Below are 19,412 nucleotides of genomic sequence, written 5' to 3'. Positions count from 1 at the left end.
TCACTTGAAGTTGTGTTACAGGGTTACCGATACTGGGCTGGCATCGGAGTCCTCCAGAGCTGTGAATCCGCACTGACTCATTATCGTCTTGTTGCCAATCATGGTATTTATTTTCTTGCCTTTCACCTTACCCAAAGAAAAAAACCTAAAAAAAAAACCCCAAAACCGAAATTAATTTTATGTCTTTTTTTTTTTGTCTTTTTAAGGCCACACCTGCTGCATATGGAGGTTCCCAGGCTAGGGGTCTTATCGGAGCTACAGCTGCTGGCCTATGCCAGAGCCACAGCAACACCAGATCTGAGCCGTGTCTGTGACCTACACCACAGTTCATGGCAATGCCGGGTCCTTAACCCACTGAGCGAGGCCAGTGATCAAACCCGCAACCTCATGGTTCCTAATCGGATTCGTTTCTGCTGCGCCACCATGGGAACTCCAAAAACAATTAATTTTAAATAGATCTGTTTTTATTGTACTACTTGAAATACTGTGACTGGCTCTCTCAAGTGGAATCATCTTTACACTAGTTGATTTAAGAAGTACATTTTGGGAGTTCCCGTTGTGGCTCAGCAGTAACCAACACGCCCTATATCCACAAGGGCACAGGCAGGGTCAATCCCTGGCCTTGCTCAGTGAGTTAAAGATCCAGCGTTGCCGTGAGCTATGTGTAGGTCACAGACATGGCTCAGATCTGGCATGGCTGTGGCTGTGGCGCAGGCTGGCAGCCATAGCTCAGACTCACCCCCTAGCCTGGGAACCTCCACGTGCCACGGGTGTGGCCCTAAATAGACAAAAAGAAAAAAATTTGCTTTGGGTTCCACTTCTTAATATTATGTGGGGGAAAAAAACAGTGGATTATGATTTTGTACTATATAGCCCACTATAGAAATAATGTCCTTTAACGTAGTGTCTGTCAGCAGTGTTTGGCAGCTGGAATTGAACTTCTCTCTGTGGGACCATCCCTCTGACTTTCTTCCCCATTATTACTTTGTCCCTGTTTTCAGTTGCTAGTGATATCTCGCTGACAGGAGGCTCAGTAGTACAGAGAATACGGCTGCCTGACGAAGTAGAAAATCCAGGAATGAACAGTGGAATGCTCGAAGAAGATTTAATTCAGTATTACCAGTTCTTAGCTGAAAAAGGTGATGTACAAGCACAGGTATGTGTTTAAACATCTCGTGGATGTTTACTTACTTACTGCCTTGTATAGTACAGTCTATAGGGCCAAGCACTTAACATCTATAAGTAACGTTTTTCACAGAGCCCTTACTAGCTACGGATTAGTCCCACACTCTCAGGACCCTCCATTTGGATTCATCTATAGGATAGATTCCAGGCATTGATGGTTCCTTAAAAGCAGGCTGGATGACTTTACTGTGCACCAAAGTTGAAAACTGTTGCTTAGGGAGTTCCCATTGTGGCTCAGCAAATAATGAACCTGACTATATCCATGAGGATGCAGGTTTGATCCCTAGCCTTGCTCAGTAGATTAAGGAGCCAGTGTTGGTGTGAGCTGTGGTGTAGGTCTCAGACGTGGCTCAGATCTGGTGTTACTGTGGCTGTGGTATAGGCCAGCAGCTGCAGCTCCAGTTCAACCCCTAGCTGGAAACTTCCATATGCTGTGGAAGCAGACCCTCCCCCCCCTAAAAAAAAAGAAAGAAAAAGAAATAGAAAACTGCTGCTTAAATGGAGCGGCATCACAGTGGTGATGGAGGCTCTCACGTGAATCACCAAGGACAGAAGCTGTCACCTCCTCTAAACAGTCTCTGGAACATTTGGAATTTCAGGTGCTCTTCACAGCTGTTTACTATTCATGTTTCCTTTGCTTATCTTAGACAATAATTTTCTTAAGGTCAAGGTCAGAAGTAAGCTTGTTTAATGTAAGCTGTATGATATATATCAAAGTAACATGTATAATCTGTTGTTTCCTGGGTTGTCTTGATTCTAAAATAAAGAGCTTGGGAGTTCCCATTGTGGCTCAGCAGTAACGAACCCGAACCCGACTAGCATCCATGAGGATGGGGGTTTGATCCTTGACCTTGTTCAGTAGGTTAAGGATCTGGCATTGCCCGGAGCTGTGATGTAGGTCTCAGATGCAGCTGGGATCTGGCTTTGCTGTGGCTGTGGTGTAGGCCAGCATCTGCAGCTCCAATTCAACCCTTAGCCTGGGAACTTCCTCATGCCTCAGGTACAGCCCTAAAAAGACAAAAATAAATAAATAAAATAAAACAAAAAGTTTCAACCTCTGTCCTTTTTTCTGTTAAGTGTACAGTTCTTTCTGATTTAGAAATATATAGTAATGAGCAATAAATAACTTAAAACTAATTGAAGGGAATCTTTAAAAAAACAAAAATGAAAATCAACTTAAGCCAAATCTTAGCTCATGGAAATTGTAATAAAATCGTCTCTTCTGATTAGACATCTTTCTTTATATGAGACAGTTAAAACTCAAAACAATCTACATTCTTAACAGTAGGGAATTATTTAGCTCAAATATGACACTCCAATATAAAAATTCTGTGCAATCACTAAAAATTATGTAGAGTACTGCTTAACACTAATGTAGAAAGCTATTTCAGTATATTGAATGAAAATCTCAAGTTACAAAAAGTATAGTATGGTATGTCATTTTCTCTTTTTTTTTTTTTTTCTTTTTACTTATCATGACATGAATACAGGGGAGTACACAAAACTGAAATGTACAGCTTGATGCATTATCAGAAAGGGAGCCTCTTAAGGCATAACTAACATCCCAGAAGCCCCTCCTGGGAACTTTTCATCACTAACTCTTTCCTTTTAACCTTAGGTAACCCACTGAACTGGCTTCTAACTCTGTGGATTGATTTGGCCTGTTTTTGAATCTTATGTAAAAAAATACAGCATTTTGCTCAGCATTACGTTTCCTAAATCAATCCATGTGTTCCTACATAGTTATAATTCATTCAGTTGCATTGCTATATAGTATTTCATTGTATGAAACTACTGTAATTTATTTATCCATTTTATTTGTCCCAGATTTGGGCAGTTGCAAATAATGCTCTATGTATTTCCTTGTACATGTCTTATGCAAATACTATCTCAAATTTTCATAGCTTTACAGAACTTGATATCTGATTTCTCCTACTATTGTATTTTCATTCTATTTAGCTCTAATTTTTATTGGGTTTTTTTTTCTTGATCCATGTGTAATTGAGAAGTGAATTGCTTAGTTTGTCACACACTAGCGACTATTAACATAGTATTTACAACTATTAACATGCATTTACATTAAGTATCATAAGTAATCTAGAAATGATATGAAGTACACGAGAAGTTGTACATAGATTATATTCATGCACTGTATCATTTTATATAAAGGACTTGAGCATCTGTGGATATTGGTATCTATGGGAGTCCTGGACCAATCCCCCATGGATACCAGGGGACAACTGTGTGTGGGAAATTTTCTACTTATCTTTGTTGTTGTTGATTTTAGTCAGAATATGTTCTGTATGATTTCAATTGCTTGAGTTTTCTTGAGACTTGCTTTATGGCCCATCACTTGTCAGTTTGGACAAACATTCTGTATGCTAAAAAGAATATGAATTTCTACAGTCATTGGGTGTAGTGTTCTATATGTGTCAACTGAGTCATGTTTCTTAGTCCCATTGTTTAAATCTTTTGAATCCCTACTGAATTTACTTTTTCTATCCAATGCTGAGACAATACTGTTGGAATTTTCCACTCTGTGGGTTTGTCTCTTTCTCCTTTTAGTTTTGTTCATTTTGACTTATATATTTTAAGATACGTTGAGTCCATACAGATTTAATGTTGTTATCTTCTTGTTGAACTAACTTTTGTATCATGAAATGTCCTCATTTATATCCAGAAATGTTTTTTGCTTTCCATTATATTTTGTGGCTTAGCTGTGTTACTTTCTTTTGGTTATCTCATACTTGCAACCTTCTAACGTTTTAAGGTTCATCTTTTGTAAGTATCATATCTCTAGTTTTGTTCATTTTCTTAACCATTCTGACTTTTTTTTTTGGCTGTACTTGTAGCATACGAAGAGTCTAGGCTAGGGGTCAAATCGGAGCTGCAGCTGCAGGCCTACCTCACAGACACAGCAACACTGGATCTGAGCTACACCTGCAACCTATACTGCAGCTTGTGGCAATGCTGGATCCTTAACCCACTGAGCCTTAAACCATGGATACCAAGGGGGATTGAACCCACATCTTTACAGAGACAATGTCAGGTCCTTAACTCACTGAGCCCCAATAGAAACTCACTGACAGTCTTTTGATTAGAGTAATTAATGGTATTTGGATTTTAATTTTCTATCTTACTTGCTTTTATTTTGCTTTTCCATGTTCCCTTTTCTCTCCTTTCTCACCCTCTTTTGGTTTAAGTTTATATTTTCAAACAAGAAGTTATTCTGTTATATAATCCGTACAATTTAGATTTACTCACACATTTACCTTTCTGTTGTTCTTTATTTCTTACTGCACTGCCAAGCTTCCCAGGGTAATTTTCCCCTTTCCTAAAGAACATCCTTTAGTTCAAAAGACTTGAACTGTTCTTTAGTTTGTATAGAAATGCTTTTATTTTACCTCTGTCAGAAGAATGCTTTGCAACTAAAAAGAAATATCTTTAGGAGTTCCCTGGTGGCTCAGCAGGTAAAAGATCCAGCATTGTCACTGATGTGATGTGAGTTCGATCCCTGACCTGGGAACTTTTATATACCTTGGGTGTGTCTAAAAAAAAAGATATTTTTAGTTGTTAAAAAACTCTAGGTTAAACTAGAGTAGTATCTTAAGGAATGAAGACTAAATGCTTAATTTTTTGTATTATGAACAGAAACCTTTTTGTGATCAAATAAATGGTTTCTTGTTGGTCTAATTTAATTACATGCTAGATGCTACCATATACTTTTGCCTCCTTTTTGTTAATTTTCAGGTTGGCCTGGGACAGCTGCATCTGCATGGAGGGCGTGGAGTAGAGCAAAATCACCAGGTAACTTTCCTATCCTTAGTGCTTTGTATTTCGTATTATACCAAGAAATGATGCTCTAGATATATTTCCTTTTTTTCTTTTTCTTTTTCTCTCTCTCTCTCTCTTTTTTTTTTTTTTTTTTTTTTTTTTTTTTTTTTTGCCTTTTTTTAGGGCTGAACCTGCGGCATATGGAGATTCCCAGGCTAGGGGATGAATTGGAACTACAGATATGTTTCTAGCTAAATAAGTTAGTAACAATATCAAATTTTGTTGCTAAGACAAAGATCACAAATGAGCTGTCAAGATCTAATCCCTGAGGAAACTGAAGAATAAAAATGTGATCATATCTCATAGTGATGGGAAAGGTTTTATTCTAAAACCTAGTTCTCAGTACCAAAAATGCAGAAATGATGTCTTGTTTTTCTCCAGGTGTGTGATAGAAGTATGTCTTACAATTCCTATTGGAAAATATTTCATAATACTGAGGAAAATTTATGAAAAACCAGGAGTGTACAACTCTAGCAGTCAGGTCTATGTCCAGCTACCAACTTTGTCTGCTTTTTGTCCAGTGTATTCACTCACCTCTTCCCTTCTTTCTGTCAGCACACCTATCACTTGTGTGAATAATTTCCTGCTTGCATTTCCTAAGCAACAGTCTGTCTTTGTAAACGACATCTGATCATGCAGTCCCTTGCTTAACTCTTTCGAGTGGTCTGTGATTTCCAGTAGCTTGAAAACCAAAACCTTTAACATGACCTCTGTGGCCTTTTGACAGTCTCTGTTTACCTCACCAGCCTCTTGCTTTTTGAGTCACAGGCACACAGACCTTTTCTCAGGTCTTTGGAAATTTTAAGAACGTCCCTGTTTCAGGACTTGTGGAAGCCTAGTCCTTCTGTCTGGAGTGAATATTACTATCCCACCTCCTTTCTCCACATAGCCATTCCTACTCATCCTCCTGAACTCAACCCCAGTACCTTTCCCCCTCATGTCCCCCCTCATGTCTCCCCTGATTACTACCCGACTCTAAGATTCGGTCCTGTACCACCAATTCTTGATTTCTGAAAATCTGTGTTCCTACAGCCCTAATCTACTGTAAAGTAGTTAATTATGTAATTGTTTCCCCTGCTAGAATATAAAGTCCAAAAGAGCATGGACTCTGTCTGCTTTGTTTCCTTTATTCCCAGCACCTGACAGTGCCCAACATGTAGTAAGTCCTCCATAAATGTTTTCAGACTAATGTAACTCTGCTTTTCTACCATGCCAGTTAAGCATTCTAATTAAGGTTATTTCATACACCATAGTGCATCAGCTTTAATAATTAGATTGTAACAAAATACACATCACTAAAACAATACCAAATGTTGGTACTTTTTTAAAAAATTATTATTCAAACAGTATTCATATCTATAGGTCATTAGATAACTTTCAGTATCTCTAGGTCATAACATTTGTATATCATTGGGCCAGTGAAGCATCAAATGAACTGGTTAATAAAATGTCAGGTGAGAGAACAGAATTCTGGTTAAGAATTTGCTGCATACTTTTTACACCAGTTTTGGGACATTCTTCGTGTATGCTGACTACACAATGATAAATTTTCATAGAAGAAAAGGAGCTCCCAATACATAATTGCATTAATTCAGCCATTATTTGGGTACCACCTGTTGCATTCACTGCAAGGCATTCAGGATACAGTGCTGAACCTTTCTTCCTTACCTTTGCAGAACTTCAAGTTTATAGAATCATTAGGTATTTTTTAAAATGATCACACCAACAAATACATAATAAATTGTGATTGTTACAATGGAGAATTAAAGAGTCCAATGACAAGTTAAAGAGTGGGAGGGCATACTTGTCCCTGAAGAGATGTGTGTGACATTTTAGTTGAACCTTGGAGGTCAGATCATTCCAGGCCAAAAAGCATGTATATAGGTCCTGAGGCAGGAAGGAACATAGCTGGTATACCTAGAGTGCAGAGAGCAAGATCAAACAGAAGTCAGATAGACAGTGTCTAATCACGTCATTGTGGTCCCTGCAACACTTACTTCCAGTGGCTAGAAGGACCAGGGTGTTGAGATTTAAGAAGAGTCGCTTTGGATGACCCCAAGAATAAAAGCAGAGAAATCAGAAAGGGACACATTCCAGGAGCTCTGCTGAGAGATAATTCAGCTTAGACTAGAATTGTGAGAATGGAGGATAATAGATGAATTCAAGATGTATTTGGTGGCAAAACTAATAGGACTTACTTAGTGTAATTAGATATGAGAGGGAAGTGGGGTGGGTACTTTGGGCAACCAACAGATGTCTTACCATTTACTTAAACCGAGATACTTCAGTATAGCAAGATTTTTTTTTAATGTTCGTAAAGTATTTTTATTAAAAGCCACAGATTCTATTAATAACTAATTATTTTCATAAATTCCTTTCTCACAGAGAGCATTTGACTACTTCAACTTAGCAGCGAATGCTGGCAATTCCCATGCCATGGCCTTCTTGGGAAAGGTACTGTGATATTGTATAATAGCAAGATGTGTTTGCATGGTAAGCAGACACACTGTATTGTATTCATCATCTACGATTTACCAAAAATAAGCTGGAAAAAAAATTTCCAATGCAAGCACTTAATATAAGTGCTATTCTGGGAGTTCCCTTGTGGCACAATGGGTTAAGGATCTGGCATTGTCACTGCAGCAGCTCGGGTCACTGCTGTGGCACATGTTAGATCTCTGGCCCAGGAACTTCCACATGCCACAGGTGCAGCCAAAAAAGAAAAAAAAAAAAAAAAAAAAAAGATCTATTCTGAGGCATTTTCTTAGGAAACTTAAAGGTAACATAGCATTTGCTTATCAGTATGTTAATTCTCCATTGAAATTAACTCTATCTGCACTCTTAATGTTTTATGTATCACACACAGTAAGGAGTTTATGCTGTGTGGTTTTTTTGCTAAGTCTGGCATAATTGCCTGTTCACTTTCATGCTGAGTTGAAATTTGTCTGCAGACCTTCTAATTGTCCCCATTATGACAGCTATCACCCACTTCTCAGTGCAGTTCTTTTCTCAAGCAAGGAGATGTTTAAGTCTACAGACTTAATAGATTCCATGTGTCCTGGCATTATCTCAAAACTTCCTTTTTCATCATTTTGAAAACTAACACAATGTAAACCAATGGGTATTTTCACCTGTAACTAAGTCCTAAGTTTAGGAGGCTCGATTAGACTATATCTCAAAAAAGTTTTTACAAAGAGAAGAATATAATCCTTTGCCACATGATTACAACTAGTCAGTTGGGGCCTGAGAACTTTATATTTAGATATTCTAACTATTACAGTGTAGAAGTTGGTATCATCTGTCTATTTTTGTTAGCATTTAAGAAATTTTCATTCCAGTCTTCTCAGTTCTTGCTCTGAATTATTAGTTTTCCCTACTTGAAAAAAAGATTTCCTGGAGTTCCCATCATGACTCAGTGGTAATGAACCTGGCTACTATCCATGAGGATACGGGTTTGATCCCTGGCCTTGTTCAGTGTTAATCTCTTCAGTAAGGAACCAGCATTTCTGTGAACTGTGGTGCAGGTCATAGGCATGGCTTGGATCCCCTGTTGCTCTGGCTGTGGCATAGGCTGGCAGCTGCACCTCCAGTCCCTAGCCTGGGAACTTCCATAAGCCACAGGTGTGACTCTAAAAAGCAAAATATATATATTTCCTTAATATGTATATGGATCAAAACAGTACTACTGGTCATTCTGTTTTCCTTTCTCTAGGCCCTTTTATCAGGTCCCATACCTAATATTCTATAATTGTTTAATGATTGAAACCATTTAAAATAACCTTTTAGGAAGTTCCTTTGTGGCACAGCAGGTTAAGGATCTGGCATTGCTGCAGCTGTGGCACAGGTCATAACTTGTGGTGCAGGTTCGATCTCTGGCCCAGGGACTTCCACATGCCACGGGCTTGGCTGAAAAACAAACAAAACAAATAAAATAACCTTTTATCTATATCTTTTCCTGAATTTAAAAACTTACCATGTGGGGGAAAGCAGTGGTAGAAGAGAAAGGAAAATGGACATTGCTGTTGGCTCTCCTTTTCCTCATTTAATAGCTGATCCCAAGCAACTAATTAACCATTTGAGGGCCCTGGGACAGAGTGAGAAGAAAGATTTGTCTTGAGGTTAAGTTTCTTCTCCTGAGATTGATCAATGAACTGATTTTATATATTCATGTTTATAGAGAAGTTGTAAATTTGCTATGACACAGAATATATAATATTAAAATGTGTACTTCTAGGGTTTTGCTTTCAAGTCTAAAATATCCTGTGAGAAATTTTAAACTTTGTTGAACGATTTCATGAAATCTAACAAATCACAAAATGAGATGAAATAGGGAAAAAAATGTACCTGGAAAGATTACAGCTAATACTGAAATTGGGGTCTGTTTTCCAGATGTATTCAGAGGGAAGTGATATTGTACCTCAGAGTAATGAAACAGCTCTTCACTACTTTAAAAAAGCTGCTGACATGGTAAGACTTCATGACTCAGTGTATTGAAATGTGTACCATTTATTTTATTAAAGGATTAATCATAATTAACTTTTACCATAAATTATTGAAATTGCTTTTGTAAATATGATTCATGTGGATGAATTGACTAGAAAAAGCCTTCTCAATAAAAAGCAATATATCAAGAGTATACGGTGGAGAAAAGACAGTCTCTTCAATAGGTGGTGCTGGGAAAACTGGACAGCTACCAATAAAAGAATAAAATTAGAGCATTCTATAACACCATACACAAAAGTAAACTCAAAATGGATTAAAGACCTAAATGTAAGGTCAGATACTACAAAACTCTTAGAGGAAAACATAGGCAGAACACTCTTGGACCTAAGTCGCAGCAATGTCTTTTTTGATGGACCTCCTAGAGTAATGGAAATAAAAACAAAAATAAATGGGACCTAATTAAACTTGAAAGCTTTTGCACAGCAAAGGAAACCATAAACAAAATGAAAAGACAACTCACAGGATGGGAGAATATTCGCAAATAAAGCAACCAGCAAGGGATTAATATCCAAAATATACAAACAGGTCATGCAGCTCAATATCAAAAAACCCAGTCAAAAGAATGGGCAGATCTAAATAGACATTTCTCCAAAGAAGACAGACAAGTGGCCAAAGAGCACATGAAAAGGGCTCAGTATCACTAGTTATTAGAGAAATGCAACTCAAAACACAATCAAGTATCATCTCACACTGGTCAAAATCACCATCATCAAAAAGTCTACAAACAATAAATGCTGGCGAGAATGTGGAGAAAAGGGAACCCTCCCAAACTGTGGATGGGAATATAAATTGGTATAACCACTATAGAGAACAGTATGGAAATTCCTTAAAAAACTAAATATAAGGAGTTCCCATTGTGGCTCAGTAGGCTAAGAACCTGACTAGTATCCATGAGGTTGTGGATTCAATCCTTGGCCTCGGCTCAGGGGGGTTAAGGATCCGGCTTTGCTGCAAGCTGTGGTGTAGGTCGCAGATGTGGCTCAGAGTCTGGCATTGCTATGGCTGTAGCATAGGCTGGCAGCTGCAGCTCTGATTCAACCCCTAGCCTGGGAACTTCCATATGTCACAGGTGCAGCCCTAAAAAGCAAAAAAAAAAAAAGAAAAGAAAAAAAGCCTAAATATAGAACTACCATATGATCTAGCAATCACACTCCTGGGCATATATCCAGGAAAAAAAGCCATAATTCAAAAAGATACATGCACCCCACTGTTCACTGAAGCGCTATGTACAATCCCCAAGACACAGACATACCCTAAATATCCACTGACAAAAGAGTAGTTAAAGAAGATGTATATATATATATATATATATATATATATATATATATATATATATACACACATACACACACACACAATGGAATATTAGCCATAAAAAATGAAATAATGCCATTTACAGCAACACGGATGGACCTAGAGATTGTCATACTAAATGGAGTAAGACAGAGGAAGACAAATATGATATCTCTTTTATGTGAAATTAAATTTTTTAAGATGATACAAATGAACTTATTTACAGAGTAGAAGCAGACTCACAGATCTCAAAGTCAAACTTATGGTTGCCAAGGGGGAAATGTGGGGGCAAGGGATAAACTGGGAGTTTGGGATTGACATATACATACTGCTATATATAGAATTACCAATAGGGACCTACTGTGTAGCACAAGAAACTCTGCTCAGTATTCTGTGATAACCTAGATGGAAAAGGAATCTGAAAAAGAGTGGATATGTATATATGTGAGGCTGATTCACTTTGCTGTACACCTGAAACTAACACAATGTTGTGAATCAACTATACTCCAATAAAGTAAAAATATATAGATACTGCTTTCATTTAAGAGGTGAGATTATTGAATATTAAGTCTCTGTATCAGTTTCACTGAGACATTTCCTGATGAGGGAAATAATGATTTTAGTAATGGAATTAGGAGTATATAGTTTATCCTATTTACATTGCAACTTGAGGTTTAAAGCTTATGTAACTGGATAGTTTTGATAATTACAATACATAAGTTAGACTTTCTTTGTCCCAGAGAAAGCTACATATGAATATTCAAGATCCTCTGTCTCCAGTGTGGACCCTTAATCTCTTTGTCAGCTAGTACATGCCACCGTAGTCCCAAATGCCAGTTGAGTGTTTCCCAAAGGAGCACTGTGACACATTTCTTAAAAGACGCCTCTGTCTCTGTGAGTTTAGGTGAATACTAGGTTTTTCTCTTTTAGGTCTCAAAACAATGATTATCTTTGCTCCACAACACTCCCAGAGTCTAAGCATATCCTTACCTCCTGATCCAAATATTAATTTGTTGATTCAGCCCCATGGTGGCAGCATCTTTATTGGGGTGGGGTTACCAATGAAAAACTACCCTCCCCAAAAAATAACATACTTTTAATTTTGAAAAGAGTAAGTAGTAGAGAATAAATAGTAAAGAGTAAATAGTCATGTTTTATATCGCAAATTTATGAAACAGATAGTCACAAGGTAGGTCACCAAAACTTAATTCTAAGTAAATTTACTTGTTACTCTTTTTTAGCAAATTACTGAAAATCAACTTTCTAAAAATCAGTATCATGTTTAGTCTGATAGGAAGGGGAAACTTTCATTTTGAATTGAAAAGTGTTAAGATATGTTTTGAATATGCTTGGAAATTATTTCTTTTGCAGCCATTTATTCTTGCCTAATTTTTAATGAATCCTTTCATTTTGTCTCTGGTTGGCAGGGAAACCCTGTTGGACAGAGTGGGCTCGGAATGGCTTACCTCTATGGGAGGGGAGTTCAAGTTGTAAGTTTTTTTGTTTTTTTGTTTTTGTCTTTTTGCCTTTTTTTCTTGAGCCGCTCCCGCGGCATATGGAGGTTCCCAGGCTAGGGGTAGAATTGGAGCTGTAGCTGCTGGCCTACGCCAGAGCCACAGCAACGCGGGATCTGAGCCGCGTCTGCAACCTACACCACAGCTCACGGCAACACCGGATCCTTAACCCCTTGAGCAAGGCCAGGGATCAAACCCACAACCTCATGGTTCCTAGTCAGATTCGTTAACCACTGCGCCATGACGGGAACTCCTCAAGTTGTAAGTTTTCTGTCTAATCTTCTGGTCAGCTGGTGAGGTAGGGAAATATTCAGTCAGCCCAGCTGAGGCCATCTCGTTATGACCAAAGCTGAGCCTGTGCTGTTGTCTCTGAGTTTGGTTCCCTACCACCCTATGCCCACCATGGCCACTGCCTTCTTAGAACAGCTGTGAATCTGGGACCTTCTCCTGAAGCTGTGAAACTGTTTCTAATTTTGTCTGTGTTGTCTACCCCACCTACTCTTCCATCCCTCCTGACCTTAAACCCCTTTCTGTTCCTTCTTCACCCAAGTCTAAGAAAACTCTTTTAAGTCCTCCCATGTAGATGCAAAAAAGCTTTCTGATCTACCCTTTGCCCTTCTAGCTACCACCTCTTTTCTCTCTAGCCAGATTTCTCCAAGAGATGGACTCTGCAAGCAGCTGCCTTTCACTCTTCAGCTGCCAGCAGTCAGGCTTCTGTCTCATGTGACTGCTTTCCACAGCTCACAGTAACCTCCTCAACGTCAACCCCAGTTGGCACTTTTTGGTCCTACCTCACTTGCAATCTTTCTTCCCTGGGTCTGTCTTGGTTTTCCTGGGCCACTGCTCCTCATTGTTCTGTGCTGCTTGCTCATGTTGGATACTCCTGGATCCTCATCACTGTCTGATCCTCTTCTCTGTCTGATTCCTCCAAGTAATATGTTTTCTTAAGCTGGGCCTGAAACTAAGAACTAGATATAGAATTCTGATCAAGGTATTCCCTAGCACAGAAGATAGCAACGTGGTCTCATTTTTTCCCTTCTAGTCCTTTTAGGATACTAAAGTCCAGTAGTGACTTTGGTTTAATTTTTCTCTAGGGATGTGTATGATATCTGAAATCTATTAAACACATAATGTTTGATAAGCCACCCAGGGAAGGAACAAATAAGGAGAGAATAATGTTTCTTATTCTTAGAAAAATTGAGGTTTAAAAATTAGAAAAGATAGGACTGTTTCTTAATTTCTGGCCTGCTGTCCTAGTTTTGTTTATGCTTTCTGAAAGCAGACATACCAACTGCTTCACAAAACACTCTATTGATTTTTTCACAGTCTTAAATATTAATCTCTCATGACTTACAAAATATTGCCATCTGTACATTGTAAAAAATTAGAAGATCATCCCTTGAATGACTCAAGAATATTTTATGTGTGCTTTGTTAATTCTTTTTATGACTGCATCTCCTAACTTCTGAGTGTATCAGCCTTTTGAGATTTCTCATCATGTGACCATGTGACCTCTTTTTCTACAGAATTATGATCTAGCACTGAAGTATTTCCAGAAAGCTGCTGAACAAGGCTGGGTGGATGGGCAACTGCAGCTTGGCTCTATGTACTATAGTAAGTAATATTGAATTAATGATGGACACGCCAAATCTAAATCACCTATTTTCCACTAGATGCCACTGTGATATGGAAGTGAGAGCAATTGAATTTCTAGCTGATTCATGTCCTTCCAGCTCAGTGATTTGTGTATCTTGCATTTCATTGTAGATTATATTTTCTATATTAATGTAAAAATCTATATTAATAAGATTCACATCTTTCTGGAGTAAGAATTCTGAATTTCATTTAGTTTTATTCCTGTGGAAGTCTTCTCTGATGCTTCTATTAAATCTTATTTAAGAGTACTCCTGACCTTTCATGTGATTTTCCTTACAGATGGCATTGGAGTCAAGAGGGATTATAAACAGGCCTTGAAGTATTTTAACTTAGCGTCTCAGGGAGGCCATATCTTGGCTTTCTATAACCTGGCACAGATGCACGCCAGTGGCACAGGTGTGATGCGGTCGTGTCACACCGCAGTGGAGGTAAGGGCTTTTCTACCAGCTCATACATAGGAAATCATTTTGCCCAGAGGAAATTCTACCATTATAATTCTGGTTTTCTTTGCATGATTTCTTCTAGAGTAGAAACAGACTCAGCCTACCAGTATTGATATACTAACGGAAGACTCAGGGGCTGTGTGTTAGTGTCATAGTTATTAATTCGATTTGTCTTTTCCTTGGGGAATCAGCTTTTTTTTTTTTCCTGTCTTTTTAGAACTTCACCTGCAGCATATGGAATTTCCCAGGCTAGGGGTTGAATCAGAACCGCTGCTGCCAGCCTACACCACAGCCACAGCAACACCAGATCCATGCTTCGTCTGTGACCTACACCTCAGCAACGCTGGATCCTTAACCTCCTGAGTGAAGCGAAGGATCAAACCCACATCCTCATGGATGCTAGTCAGGTTCGTTACCACTGAGCCACAACAGGAACTCTGGAATCAGCATTTATAAGGGCAGATATTGTTGTCTTCAGTCTCTCTAGCACCTAAGACAGTGTCTGAGACCTAGTTAGTTTCAAAAAGTGTATGTTGGGCGTTGTCTTGTGGCTCAGTGGGTTAAAGATCCAGCATTGTCATTGCTGTGGCTCAGGTCATGATGTGGAGGGGATTCAGTCCCTGGCCTGGGAACTTCCACATGCTGCAAGTGCAATAAAAAAATAAAATAAAATAAAAAAAAAAAAGTGTATGTTAAATGAATGTTGCAAGAAGAATGATTCTTCAAGAATATTTTATGTATTCTTTGTTAATTCTTTTTATGAATGAGTCTTCTCCTAGTTGGAACTTTTCCTCTTTAGCTTTCTCATAACTGGCACTTTAGAGTGACAGTGTTAAATGCTTAGCAAAGTTTCTAAACCACTCTGTGCTTCAGTTTCTTCACTTGTAAAATGGGGGATTTAATAGGATTTTACTCTTAAGAGAATGGTCCCTCATGGGAGGAATATGTGAATTAAAATAGTATTATACATAAATCACTAGGACAGTGCCTGGCCAGAGTAAATGGCATATAATTACTTGCTGTTGTTTTTATACATCTATTCTAAAGACTAAGTGAAAGCTTCAGATAAATATTGCAGACTTTTATATATATTTAATAAAACTGCCAGAGATTCAAAGAGCAAATTTAACAATCGCTTGTAGCCAAAAGTGCAAAGATGATTTTCTGACATATCTTTCTTATTTTGTATTGATTTTTTTCCCCTGTTCTCACAGTTGTTTAAGAATGTATGTGAACGGGGCCGGTGGTCTGAAAGGCTCATGACTGCCTATAACAGCTATAAAGATGGTGACTACAATGCCGCAGTGGTCCAGTACCTCCTGTTGGCCGAGCAAGGCTATGAAGTGGCACAAAGCAATGCAGCCTTCATTCTTGATCAAAGTAAGGTTCATTTCAGTCCTGCCCTGGGTATAGAAAATACAAGGGTTCACATTGGGTTAACCTGTTTAATAAGAAAAGCCACAAAGACACTTCTTTATCATTGTGACTAGAACTTAGCATGTGCTTGTTATTCTGCCTCAGATCTATAAGCCACCAGAAGATGGTTTCATTGAATTGACAGTTGAAGTGGATTTGACATTCATCATAAAATTAACTGCTTTACATTTTTCTTTCTTATTTTTTCTTTTCTTCATGGCTGCACCTGTGGCATATGGAAGTTCCTGGGCTAGGAGTCAAATCACAGCTGCAGCTGCCAGCCTGCACCACAGCTTTGCTGCAAGGTCGAATCCTTAACCCACTGAGCAAGGCCAGAGATCAAACCCACATCCTCGTGAAACACTATGTCATGTTCTTAACCCACTGAGCCATAATGGGAACTCCTAAATACATTTTTCAAAAGTGGTGTGTACGTCCCTAGTGATTCAGTAATTAGTCTCACTGTTTGTTAGTTTTGTGGATAAAATGTCTCAGGAAGTAGTGGTATCCTGAATGCAATGATTCTTTTGAACTCAGTATTTTACTTCAATTCCTGTTTAATTTCAATCATTTTTTTCATTTAATATTTCTTATATCCCAGTTCTTACTTAAATTATGCTCCATGTAACTACCCTAGTTTGCAGATGAAGTCTAGCTTTCCTTCAATGCCTGAATTTTGTCTTTCCTTATAGGAGAAGCAACCATTGTAGGTGAGAATGAAACATACCCCAGAGCTTTGCTGCACTGGAACCGAGCCGCCTCACAAGGTAAGTGATTGGTTAATTCTAGGATAAGAGTTTTACTGAGGGGCCTTTCTTTCTTTTTCATTTTTTTGGTTTGTTTTTAATCTCCCATAAAGATTAGATCATATCATTCACCACTTTAAAATTAAGCAGAGACACTAACTGTTACTTAAACTTGTTTGCATTCATGATTGGTATTCATTCTTAAAATGGAAGTTCTAGTCCCTGCAAGGTCTTTGTGTTGGACATTTTTATCATGCTGTGGTTTACTCTTTGGCAGTTAGTTTGAGGCTGGTAAGTTGTATAAAATGAGAATTGAATGGAGTATGTAATAGAATATAGATGTAAAACCTAAAAGATTTTAACCTTTACCTACTCTTTTTCATTTGAATATTTCTTTCTCAGCCATACTGACAACATTGTCTGCCTGTCCTTTCTCCAAGCCTAAACAACGGTCCAGTTGAATTATTTTAAAATGTGGTGACACGATAAAGTAATCGTTTGAAGTGTATTATGAGCAAAATAAGGAATACCACTCACTTTATTTTGCCTCTTCCTGAATATTAGAAAAGGAAGAGCAACATGTCTGCTACACTTTTACTAAATGTATAGCTTGGCTGGAGAATTTGTGGTAAGAGTTTGTATATTACGAATTAAAATTGTATTCTATGTAAGCATGTTAGGAGGAGAAGTAAGAGTTTGGCCTGTTTTAAACACTTTATTTATTGGCAGTTTTGCATTTAACTTTTGTTGAAGGCTATACTGTGGCTAGAATTAAGCTTGGAGACTACCATTTCTACGGGTTCGGCACTGATGTAGATTACGAGACGGCATTTATTCATTATCGTCTAGCATCTGAGCAACAGCACAGTGCACAAGCAATGTTTAACCTGGGATACATGCATGAAAAAGGACTGGGCATTAAACAGGTAGGTGTGACTTCCAAACAAATCTGTGAATAATGTAAGTTGGGGGAAACGACTTTTTTTTTTTTTTTTTTTTAATAGGAGATAGTCTTCCTTTGGAATGGTCTCAGATTTTAGGTGCTAAGTTAGGAGACAATTTGCAATGTTTCAGAAGGCTGCCCTGCACCTCTCATTCTGGAGCACATGCACTGTTATATTTAGAATATTAAGCCAAAGCCAGATGAATGAAAATGGAAAAGCAGTGCTACCTCTCCTGATACCTCCTGTTTAAGAAACTGTCCACCAGTGGCCAAATTCTGTCATTTCTAAATTATTTTGAAATGAATTAAAATATTTGCTACTGATAAACTTACTCTTATACCTCCCTCATGAAGTCTTTATTTTTTATTTTATCTTTATTTATTTATCTTTATTTTTTTATTTTTTAAATGATTTTTATTTTTTCCATTATAGCTGGTTTACAGTGTTCTGTCAGTTTTCTACTGTACAGCAAAGTGACCCAGTCACACATACCTATATACATTCTTTTTCTCACATTATCCTCCATCATGCTCCATCACTAGTGACTAGATGTAGTTCCCAGTTCTATACAGCAGGATCTCACTGCTTACCATTCCAAATGCAAAAGTTTGCCTCTATTAACCCCAGATTCCCAGTCCATCCTACTCCCTCCCCCTCCCCCTTGGAAACCACAAGTCTGTTCTCCAAGTCCATGAGTTTCTTTTCTGTGGAAAGGTTCATTTGTGTCGTATATCAGATATAAGTAATATCATATGGTATTTGTCTTTCTCTTTCTGACTTAGTATGAGAGTCTCTAGTTCCATCCATGATGGCTGCAACTAGCATTATTTTATTCTTTTTTATGGCTGAGTTATTCTGTTTTGTGTATATACAAAGTCTAATAATCTTTAGAACCATGGTCTTAAGGCTTTGCCTTTGTACCCTTAAAATAATTTTGACATTTAAAATTTTTCATCATAAGTTTCAAGGGGTCTAAATTCTGGCTATTTAAACACAAGTTGGTAAATAAAATGACCAAATTAAATACCAAAATAATTTGATAACTTCATTATTATTAACTTTTAAAAAACACCATAGCAAATTCATGAAATAGAAGTTGTATCTTTTCCTTTTCTCCCTGTATTTATATTTTTAGTCCATTATTACCACAGAATTGTGATCATTCTACCGTGCTTATCTGAAACAAAAAAGTATAAAATTCAAATTTGAATTTATTTCCTGTGATTATAGGCTCTTACTGTTAAGAAAAGTTCTTGAGATATTATTAGTCATAATTGGTCAATTATTAATACAGTATTGATCTCATCAACATTATGATATAAAATTTTACTCTTTGTGGTAATTATTAAAAATGCATCTTTTAATGAGATGAAAGGAGCATCTTTTAAAATTAGTCTAGGAGTTCCTCTTGTGGCTGAGCAGTAACAAACCCAACAAGCATCCATGAGGATGCAGTTTCGATCCCTGGTCTCGCTCAATGGATTAACAATCCGTCACTGCCATGAGCTGTGGTACAGGTCGCAGACATGGCTCAGATCCCACATCGCTGTGGCTGTGGTATAGGCCAGCAGCTGCAGCTCCAATTCGACCCCTCGCCTGGTAACTTCCATACGCTGCACATGTGGCCCTTAAAAATAAATTAGTCTATTATTTCATAGATTTAACTTTAATTCTACTTTCATTTTAAAAACGTATGACTGGAATCATGTTCACATAAAAAAAGTATATGGAAATGAGAAGAATTTTACTGCAGCAAGGTCGCTTAATTCTTTAAACTGCTTTAGAGTTATATGCTGTCTTGGTTAGCTTGGGCTACTGTAGCAATGCAATAGATGTTTATTTCTCATAGTTCTGGAGGGTGGGAAGTTGGAGATCAAG

General features: G+C 37.8%; 1 protein-coding gene across 2 annotated transcripts in view; it reads left to right on the top strand.

Moving 5' to 3' along the window:
- SEL1L (SEL1L ERAD E3 ligase adaptor subunit) overlaps positions 1-19,412 on the top strand; it is a 63,623-nt gene that overhangs the window by 34,416 nt on the left and 9,795 nt on the right. For both annotated transcript variants that reach the window (XM_021099584.1, XM_021099585.1), the window contains exons 9-19: positions 22-103; positions 1,002-1,156; positions 4,936-4,992; positions 7,405-7,473; positions 9,409-9,486; positions 12,243-12,305; positions 13,856-13,943; positions 14,265-14,413; positions 15,643-15,808; positions 16,537-16,611; positions 17,344-17,516. In XM_021099584.1, coding sequence (XP_020955243.1) covers positions 22-103; positions 1,002-1,156; positions 4,936-4,992; positions 7,405-7,473; positions 9,409-9,486; positions 12,243-12,305; positions 13,856-13,943; positions 14,265-14,413; positions 15,643-15,808; positions 16,537-16,611; positions 17,344-17,516 — 1,155 coding nt within the window. The remainder of the gene's footprint in view (positions 1-21; positions 104-1,001; positions 1,157-4,935; positions 4,993-7,404; positions 7,474-9,408; positions 9,487-12,242; positions 12,306-13,855; positions 13,944-14,264; positions 14,414-15,642; positions 15,809-16,536; positions 16,612-17,343; positions 17,517-19,412) is intronic.

Source organism: Sus scrofa, chromosome 7 (assembly GCF_000003025.6).
Source record: "Sus scrofa isolate TJ Tabasco breed Duroc chromosome 7, Sscrofa11.1, whole genome shotgun sequence".
Classification (NCBI taxonomy): Eukaryota; Metazoa; Chordata; class Mammalia; order Artiodactyla; family Suidae; genus Sus; species Sus scrofa.
Note: the sequence above shows the minus strand (reverse complement) of the source record. Positions and strands in the feature narration are given on the sequence as shown.